The following is a 10,616-nucleotide window of genomic DNA, read 5'->3' as shown; positions in this document are numbered from 1 at the left end:
GTGGAGAGAATCAAGCAAAAGAGGTGGAGTGAATCAAGGAGAGATCGGTGGGATTAGATGCTTGGATGTAAACTCTATGAATTGAGGCATTGGCCTAATGAGAATTTGCTGGTTTTTGATTATCCATTCCCACATTAAGCTATCAATTAATTGCTCACTAATCACATCTTTATTATCGTCTAATCTCTTTGCTAATGATGTTGTTTCTTGCATTTGATCCACCATAGCTCATCACATTGCTGCAAATTTAACATTTTCATTATGAGAATTTGCCTTTTATATAACTGGCCCTTATTCATACTTGGGCGCCCAAAACTTACTAACTAAGGCCTTGGGTGGCCAATATCTCAAAATGTACAACTTCTATAGTGCCTTTACATGACACTTATTAATGTCCTTAATTGGAGGAGCATCTTTGTTAACCCAAAATGGGATTAACAATAAGGCATTATGGTTGAGAGGGATTCTAAAGTACATGAGTGATGTAGTGGCATCCCACAACATTGCAACATTACTAGTTGGCACTAAGCTCACACTAAGCTCTCAAACAACATGAATCAACGTAATGTAAAAGTAGATTTGATCTAGCCTAGAGGTAGATTATGGATTTTGGAAATTTGGAACTTTTGGGTGGATGCCCCCATTATGGTATGTATGCATTTTGTAATAAAGATAATCTATGGGTCATGATTCCTTGCACTTAGGACCATTGGGCTAACCTTCTACCCTAACCTTCTCTCTTATACTCTCTCACTGGTCAAGCAAAGCCTATGGTAGGGAGATAAGTTACCTATTGTTTTCCTTGTTTTTTCTATCTGTGCATGCATGCATGTGTTTGGTAGTCTAGATGTAGGTAGACTTGGGAGAGGAAAAAAGGTTGTATTAGTTGCACCAATTAAAGGCATTTTTGCTACTACCTTAAAAACATCCCCACATTTTCCCATTGCTTGTGGTCCTCTTTTTCCCCTCCTTTTACATAGCCAATTAAATTGAGGACAATCATGTGCCGCTCCTAAAAATTTTCTCATGAGGTTTTTACAAAGCAACCAATGGGTTACATCTAAAAATTGACAAGGAGAAGGGCCTTTCATTGATAAGGAAAAGGGATTAATAAAGGCCTTTCATTGTATTTTTTCAATACCGCATCATAATATCAACCCATCTACCCTAATGGTGTGATCACCTCATCGAAACCCACTTAAGACCCAAAATGTCTCCATTCAACCTATAAATTACACATATATATAAACATGCCCATGTTGTGTGTGTGTGTGTGTGTGTGTGTGTGTGTGTGTGTGCATGCTTGCACTCGAGCACGTTCACATATGTGTGCATGCTTGCACTCGAGCACGTTCACATATGTGTGCAAATTCACATTTATGTTACATATACATTAATTAAACGGGTGCTATGTGCCCATTTAAATAATGTTGAGGTCAAACCTTAGACTTTCAATAATGTGTGCACGTGTGTGCGTGCATATTTGCACCTATGTTGTATATAAATCAATTAAATAGGTGCTATGTGCTCATTGAAATAATACTCAAGACAAACCTTGGACTTTCAATAGTGTGGTAAGGTTCAACAACCCCGCCCCCCCCAACACACACACACACACAAGGATGAAATTTTTGGATGTCCTCAAAGCCCTCAAAGACTTGCTATCACCTTTCTACATTCAATACTTAGGACAAACCTTAGACTTTCAATAGTGGTAAGGTTCAACCCCCACCCCTCCCCTCCTTTTACACACACACAAGGAGGAAATTTTCGGATGTCCTCAAAGCCCTCAAAGACTTGCGATCACCTTTCTACATTCCCCTTTCAAGATGGTGCTTGCCCATTGCCCCTCACCTAGTATCTCCTTTTTCCTTACTTCTAATCAAAGCCTCTATCTACTCCCATACTTTGGTATTTCCATGGTAAGACGATGCTTGCCTCCAAATATTTAGCATTTTCCTGGTAAGATGATGTTTTCCCCTCACAAGCATAAACCCTATGGATGCCCTCAAATGTGTGTGTGTGTGTGTGTGTGTGTGTGTGTGTGTGTGTGCGCGTGTGCATGTGTGTGTGTGTGTGTGTGTGCATGTGCGTGTGCATGAGAGAGAGAGAGAGAGAGAGAGAGAGAGAGAGAGAGAGAGTTGCATGTAGTGGAATCATCAAATATGGCATTATAGGGTTACATATAGTGCCATCTATTAGAATCATCAAATATGGCATTGTAACAAAGTGATTTTAGGGTGCACATTGTAACGAAGCAGATTTGGTGTCACATGCACATGGGGGGATGGGGCCTAGGCACTTGGGCTTAGGGTCACTTACATATGTGCCTTTGGGGGCTTGGGCTATATGATACATAGGGCTCATGGGAATTGTACACATTATTGATCATATGACTATTACTTTTCTTGAAGCTCTCATGCCCAAGATTTCATGGTGGACTTCTCCCATATGAGTTGTTAGGATGGTGACCTACACCCATGTTGTCACTCCATGCCTTAAGTAGCCAACCCTTGTTTCTTGCATTGGTATCAGAGCCTAGCCTTTGATCCATTTTCATTTTAATTTCAAGAAAATTTGAGGAATTCTTGAGTTTCTTGATTTTCTTGATCAAGAAATGGGATATGGAGATCTTGCTTGAGTTGTGGTGACCTACACCCATGTTGTCACTCCATGCCTTAAGTAGCCAACCCTAGTTTCTTGCATTGGTATCAGAGCCTAGCCTTTGATCCATTTTCATTTTAATTTCAAGAAAATTTGAGGAATTCTTGAGTTTCTTGATTTTCTTGATCAAGAAATGGGATATGGAGATCTTGCTTGAGTTGATTTGATCTTTTGATTCTCATTTATTGAGAGACAAAGAGGGTCCCATGCACATGGGAGAGCATTTCATGCATCAACATGTTGCCCCCTACTGCATTTTAGCAGAAAATCAGGAGAAATTTGATAGCATACTTGCGGGAAAACCGGCAAAAATGTATTAAAAATATATTTTTAACCATAAAAATGCTCAAAAAATTCTAAAAAATTAGAAAAAATTTCTTAAAAATTCTAGAAATGTAAGGAATCCAACCAAAAATATCCACAATAAAATATGTGGTATTTTTGTAAAAATTTCCATTAATACTTATTTTAAACCACCAAAAATAGAAAAAAAATAGCATTAAACTCATGGAATTCCCCCGCAACGTCGATTCGTCTTGAATAGTAGTAACACGCGTTCCAATTGCCATATCGACGATCCACGTGCAAATCATCAATACAAATCAATAAAATAATATTTTTTATTAGTAAATATTAAAATTTACTTCAAAAAAATGTCAAAAATTGTAATAAAAAAGAAGAATCAACAACAATTAACTAGAGATTGCTCTGATACCACTGTTAAAACCCTAAGATCTCTCTAGATAATTGTTATGCATAAACATGTATAAATCAGGCATAAACTCAACCACCCGACCACCCCTGAGCCCAAGGGATACACACATGAAATATAATGAAATACATCATACCTTTACCTTGATGTCCCATACCATCAAGAGGTATAACTGCAATCCAATAGCATGTAGCTATAGTGTGAAATGGTAGGTGAGTAGATATGATCCTCTACACAAGAGACCATAGCCTAAGCCTCCAAGCCTCCACGCCTCCAAACCTTCCTTTGAGTGTGCCCCATGCCTCTATTATATAGGAGGGCCCTCAAGTGACTCTTGACTCTCCATTTCCCATGTGTGACCCTTGGATGCTTGACCCTAACCTTAACTCATAAGGTTAGTCCTAACCCATGCTCCACTAGAGCTTGTTCCCATGCTCACAAGCCTAATGTGGGTTAGCCTCCTAGTATATGCACACATAATGTGCATATAACACGATTGCCAACAATTTGGGGGTTTTCCTTCTTGCTTGAGAACTTTGCCATTCTTGCTTAAGGATGCAACCCTCTTAATCTCATTCATTGACATCACATAGCCTTGAATACTCTTGGAAGGACACATATACCTTAGAGTGCATTTATGCAAGGCTAAGAGACTCATTGATTCTATGTGAATACATTTTGATGTATTAGTGCATCTTGGTGAAATGGGAATGCATTAATTGGTATTGGAGGCATGAATCAAAAATTGTAATGGCACCTGGTATGCTTATGTGAATGCTTAATACACATGTATGTGGAGGTGTTGATTGCCCATGTTTTTGACATACCTATGTAAGGGGCATACATGTGTTTTAATTGATACTTTTGGACGTTATGGTACTATGCCTTGGAGATGAGAAGAGCATGAGTACATGCTAAGAAATGTAAATGGATATGATATGAGCTCATACAAACATTCTTGTAAGTGAAGTTACTAATTTCTTCAAGCATTCTACACAAATCCCACACACATTATATTCACATTTCTATTCCTAGAATCTTGAATGTGTGTGAGGGTACCTTGGCATTTGGTTGGAGAGGCCAAGGGGAGCATGGCTAGGAAATGCACAACTATACTTGGGATTGGCAGAATTTGCAATATAATGTTGTGCAATACTTTGTGAGACCACCCAAGGGAAAAAGTGCTTTAGATATCGATGCATGGTATTCTCACACGAGGACTCTCTATCTATATGGAGAGATATTGGTACCTTTCCTTCTTCATTCCCAACATCAAAGAGAAGGAAAGTATGGAGGGTTTTGTGCAAAGATTAGACAAAGATTTCATGCAAATATCTCAAAGTATTTTGCAAATTAATGAGGATATTGGTTTACATGAGATCATGGTGTTGATGGGACTTGTCCACATGCATACCCAAATGGTCAATTACAAGGGCAAGTTTGTTGAGCTAAGCAAGATAGAAATGATTGAATTGGTGGTACCCATTCTTGGCCACACTTAATGTTTGAATGGGGATGGAATGCTTCAACTCATTTTGAAATATTTGGATATCATTAACACTAGTTCTGTAATTGGACACTAAAGTGTCCTGAGGACACTTTAGTGTTCTGTTTCTCACCAAAACTTTGGAATTTTTTGGGAAACCTAGAAATAACATTTCTACACCTTGTTTCAACCTTAGGTCGGTTAAAAGTCAAAAAATAAAGGGGATTTTTCACGATGTCAAAACACAAGCTATATTAGAAATTTGACAACAAACTCTAACTTAAAATTTTCATTGAAATTTGAAGCTGTTTTGTCAAAAATCCCATAAAATGCCCATAACTTCTTGAATAAATCATGTTTTTCATGTTTGTAAAAGTCAATTGGTAGAACTTGGGGTTTCAAAACAACACAATCTCCTTTAGGTCCTAGTTCCTAAGCTACTTGTGAACTATAACAAAAATCTCATAATTACCAAGATGCTAAAAAAGAGAAAAATTTTGGCCTTCCAAAGGTACTTCCATAAAACTAGGGTTATGTTAGTGCAAATTGGCAATCGAAAATGATTATATAGTTCAAAACCAAGTTAATACATATTTTTTGGGGTCCCAAGCTTAAGTAAATCTTGCTACTTGAGCGCTATCTTATGTTACATGTTTCAAAATTTCTAAATTCTCTCTCAACAACCATGAAACAAAGGTTTTAGGTGCCCAAATTATGTTTGTACAATGTACCTTAGCGAAATTATTCTATACAGACAAAATGTTGCAAGTTTACTAAAAGGAATGTAATGCGTATGACTCAAGAATATAAATCTAGAATTTTTGTTATGTGCAGTTTTGACATTTTGAAACAATTAATATTTGTAGCTTACTAAGGGGCTTTTACATATAACTTTAATATTTGTAGCTTACTAAGGGGCTTTTACATTTTGAAACAATTAATATTTGGCAATTAATATTTGTAGCTTACTAAGGGGCTTTTACATATAACTTTAAGATCTCAATGGATAGAGTAAGCATTGTATCACCTTAAAAAACTTGTAAACACATTAAAACCATGTATTGGTTTGGATACAAATGGATGCTAAAAAGTGGTTTATCAAACACACACAACTTCCTACTATTTTAGACACTCTCAATTGAATTTTATTTCATGTGAAACTTGGCAAAATCTTTGACACAAATATGAAATAATTACTTGGAATTTTTCACGGGGCTTAGTGATTTTTTTCTCTAAGCTTATAAGGCGGTTTTCTCAAACCTGAGTTGCAGTCTCATGCAAGTCCTATTTATGGGTGTAATTCCTTATCGTGCCAGCATCCAAATTGCAAGGTTACGTTTTTTAAAGACACACTAGGTCACATATTCAAACTCCTCAAGAGGGATTTTGAATATGTCTTTCCTAGCGCAAGTAGCATTTTATTTGCATCGTCTGAAAAAGGACACTTAAGTGTCCTTTTTTGGTACCAAACTAGTGTTAATGATAACAGAGGTTACCCGCTCACTTAATCTTTTGGTCATTGCATAGAGTATGACTATGTGGGTATTTTAGCACACATTGTGGGTGTTGAAGTGGATGAGACGCTTGCTGTAATTTTTGGATAGCAAGTAAATAAGGAGATCTCAATGCCGAAATGAGGAGATCTAAATGCCGGCTCTCTCTCAACAAGACATCACCGATGTGTTCGTGACCAATGGGAATACACAAGTTGAAAATGGAAATGCTTCCATAAGTGCTTTGATGGATACAATTTCAGCTTATGATATGATGCCATGAGATCATGAAGACGTGATCATTGAGGATATTTTGGATGTGCATGCAATTGTGGTTGACACAAGGGATGATGATTCATGTGATGATGCACATACCCATGAGGATGCATTTGACATAGGCCATGCACATGAGGATGGGGATTACACATATGGTAAAGACATATGCATTGTTGATTATGGTGACATTAGGCATCTTGATCATGATGCCTATGTAGTTGTTGATGACTCATCTACCATCTAACTAGTGATGAGGAGAGCATATATGTTGATGTGGATGATGGTAATATGCATACACATGATACATATGATGAGGATGAGTCCTATGATGCTAGCGAGCATGTCGATGACATCATTGATATGAATGACATTGATGATATGGATGACATCGATGATGAGGCTACTCATGCATCTAGTAGTGAGCAGCTATTGGATACTTTATGGAGGTTCTATGGAAACCCATTCTATGACCCTTTCTTGAGAGATGAGTGGAGAGTCTATGATTGTGACCTCTACGAGGGTTATGTGGACAGTGATGAGGATTATGCCTGGTACATATGGATTATACTAAGGTAGTCACTTGTGATGTGGATCATGCCTATGGACCTATGCATGGTGATGGATGCAGTGAGGACATGGATTCACATTTGATGGAGCATGTTATGGAGTATGAGGCATTCTCTTTTGATGCTCATGGATGCCTATGCATTGACACAGACATAGTCGATCAGGCATTCACTTTTGGACATGATGTATTCGCATATGATTTGAATGGATGGTTCTATATGGACTATCATGTATCCATAGGGACATATGGATGGGTGCATTATTCTTTTGACCCAAGGGGACATTGGATGTATCTCATTGATGGATGTGGTGCATTACATCATCCATTCGATCTAGGAGGATGCAGGATTGATATGGTCTCATTCGATCTAGGAGGATGCAGGATTGATATGGTCTCAATATGATCATGGGTTAGGCATGTCTTGGATTTCCATTCGATCCAAGCATCATTATCATTAGCCTCATGGTTTGTAACGAAGTAGATTTGGTGTCACATGCACATGGGGGGATTGGGCCTAGGCACTTGGGCTTAGGGTCATTTACATATGTGCCTTTGGGGGCCATACACATTATTGATCATTTGACTATTACTTTTCTTGGAGCTCTCATGCTTAAGCTTTCATGGTGGACTTCTCCCATATGAGATGTTAGGATGGTGACCTGCACCCATGTTGTCACTCCATGCCTTGAGTGGCCAACCCTAGTTTCTTGCACACATGAACATGGAACATGGGTCTAGGTACATTGGGGCTTAGGGCATATTTAGCATGGGGGATTTGGGCATATAGGGCTTTGGGGACTATAAAAGGCAGCAGCCTCAGGACTATTGTACCTTTTTGTATCTTTTCTTGGTTGAGTTTTCAATAATGGTTTCTTGAAGTTTGTAGCGATTGCTTTTAAAGGAACACAATTACTTGCAAGATATGATCCAATTTAGGAAAGATTTGGTCAAGAAAAACACTCTCAACACTGATATTAAGTCTACTCAAGATTTGATTTCTTCACTTAATCTTCGCAAACTTTATAAATCTGCACCAAGATTCCTCTTCCTAAATCTGTAAATAGAACTATATACTGCACATAAATCCGCTCAAATATGTAATAGAATTGTAATCTACACATAAATATGCAACAAAATTATAATTTGTACACTTTCTTGATAAACTCTACACAACAAGATTTGCATAGCAACCACGAGTATCTCCTAAACTACCAAAAATCTAAAGAAACTAGGCAAATGTTGAAGGAAACTAGGGTTTATGAAAATATTTAATGAAAGAAATCACTAATTAAGGAAATTGTTCGCTAAACTCAGGGAATATGATTTCTCAAAATAGTTAGCATATACCCAAAAATGATTAATACTAATCTCATTGCTAATCCACACAAATAAAGATAAAAGCAATCTTGAAAAATTATGTAAAACTTAATTTGAAAATAATTAAGTCAATATCAGTACCAAGATTAAAGCCAAGATCAAAGCCAAATACTACCAAGATCAAAGCCAAAAGCTCTGATACCACTACAAGAAAGGGATCTTGGGATAGAGATGGATTAAGCATATGCTGAGCTAAAGAGGGCCTTGGCAAGTGCACCTATCTTAAGAGCCCCAAAAATTGATGCAAGAAAAAGCAAGATTAGTGAATCTTGCCGAAGTGATGTAAGATTAATCAAGTTCTTTGTAATCTTTTGTGACACATTTTGCATCAATGGGTGATTAAAGTGCTATTTTTAATACCCATTTAGTGGGGCATTAATTAATAGCACCTTCACATTTGAGCCAAAATACCACCTCTGAAAATAAACTTCTCCTTTAAAGATTTGATACTGAAAAAAATTGGTAAAAAAGCCTTAGCAATGCTACAATATACTGTTAAAATTAATTGGAAGGGTGTAAAAAAGAACATAAAAACACCTAACTACACCCAACATAAAGACATCCCTTAAGGCTATTTAATATTTATCATCACCATGAAAGGAGTTTTGGACACACCTTGTTAAAAGTAAGGTAGGCAAGCTTTAAATTTGAAGCCCAGGGCAAGGTTTCATCAAAAGTTTTATGCAACTTATCCCCTTCAACTTGGGCATCAATATGCAACTTTCCTAACTATTTAAGTCTTCAAAAAGATATATTTTTGTTGTTATGTAAAAACATGGGTTTACATAACTTTTTGTGAATTGAAATAACAAGATATAAAAAATACACTTTTCTTAATGTGAGGAAAAGTAAAATTAGCAAGGCTAGGGATGATGCACACCTGCACATCATAGGTTTTTGTGAGGCTTCTAAGAGTAGCTGCCAACGACTGCACAAAGGGTTGCAGAGGCTACTGGCTAAAGGAGTTACAATTGGCACGTGGCAAAAATTCAAAGAGGTTGGGACTTAAGAGGCAGCAAAACATGGGCTACTAAATTTTATCAATACCGAGCTTATATATTTTTGGTTTGATAACATAAGTAGATTATAAAATTCAATATATATATATATATATGTGTGTGTGTGTGTGTGTGAGAGTTTGGGACCCACATATGTGTGTGTGTGTCATCGACCAAAGAGTTTGGGACCCACATATATATATATATGTGTGTGTGTCATCGACCAAAGAGTTTAGGACACACCTTATATCCAAAGTAAGTGTGTGTGTGTCATCGACCAAAGAGTTTAGGACACACCTTATATCCAAAGTAAGTAGAACACCTTATTTAAAGAGCACGTTTGCTGCGCCAGCTTACTCGGTGGTTGACCGACTAGAAACGAAGCCTTTCTTTGCGGTTGCGGGATCGCAAGGGTTTCAGCACTTGTTTGCTCGATTTCTTCTAAGAGTTCCGAGATCCCCAGCCTCGCGATGACAGCACGTTATGCGCCTCCCTCAGGTACCGATTTTCCTCCTTTTTTGTTTTATTAAAAATTATAATTTCGAAATTTTATGTTATCGCTGCATTTCCTGATTCGGGAAATTTGCCCTAGTTTTCTTCACTAGACTTTGCAGCTTACAGAAAAGTCCTGGAGGTTGAGTTTAGTCTGCAGACCAGTAGCTTAAGAAGTTGAGATAGGTTTCAAATGTTGGAGTAGCTCCTTAGTACCTTGTCATGAAAGGGCTTGGTCTCTACTAGTTCTTACATGGAAGTCCCTGTTGATCTTCTCCATGTGGGTTATGAAAGAAGGATTTTGGCTTGGCTTGGTTGGTCTCATAGCGCCTCTAAAAGTGCGGTTCCCATGTCAATGCAATTTGTTGATGTTACATGCCCATATTAGATGCCAAGGACCACTGAATCAAGGCTGATACATGCCCATATTAGATGCCAAGGACCACTGAATCAAGGCTGATATTGAATCAATACTCAAGGTTTTAGGAGACTAATGGCATAGACCAGACAGATCATGTGTGAGTGGTGAGAGGTACTAGCAATGGTGTCC

The 10,616-nt window shown here is 37.7% G+C and overlaps 1 protein-coding gene across 1 annotated transcript in view; it reads left to right on the top strand.

Annotated features, from left to right (window-relative positions):
* Positions 1–9,896: 9,896 nt before the first annotated feature.
* Positions 9,897–10,616, top strand: part of LOC147633934 (uncharacterized) — a 60,486-nt gene continuing 59,766 nt past the window's right edge. Inside the window, exon 1 of the mRNA XM_086805003.1 lies at positions 9,897–10,072. Coding sequence (XP_086661129.1) covers positions 10,045–10,072 — 28 coding nt within the window. The 5' untranslated portion in view covers positions 9,897–10,044. The remainder of the gene's footprint in view (positions 10,073–10,616) is intronic.

Source organism: Cibotium barometz, chromosome 11 (assembly GCF_041138505.1).
Source record: "Cibotium barometz isolate CiBa-2024 chromosome 11, ASM4113850v1, whole genome shotgun sequence".
Taxonomy (NCBI): domain Eukaryota; kingdom Viridiplantae; phylum Streptophyta; class Polypodiopsida; order Cyatheales; family Cibotiaceae; genus Cibotium; species Cibotium barometz.
The sequence above is the reverse complement of the archived record's forward strand: the minus strand, read 5'-3'. Positions and strand labels throughout refer to the sequence as shown.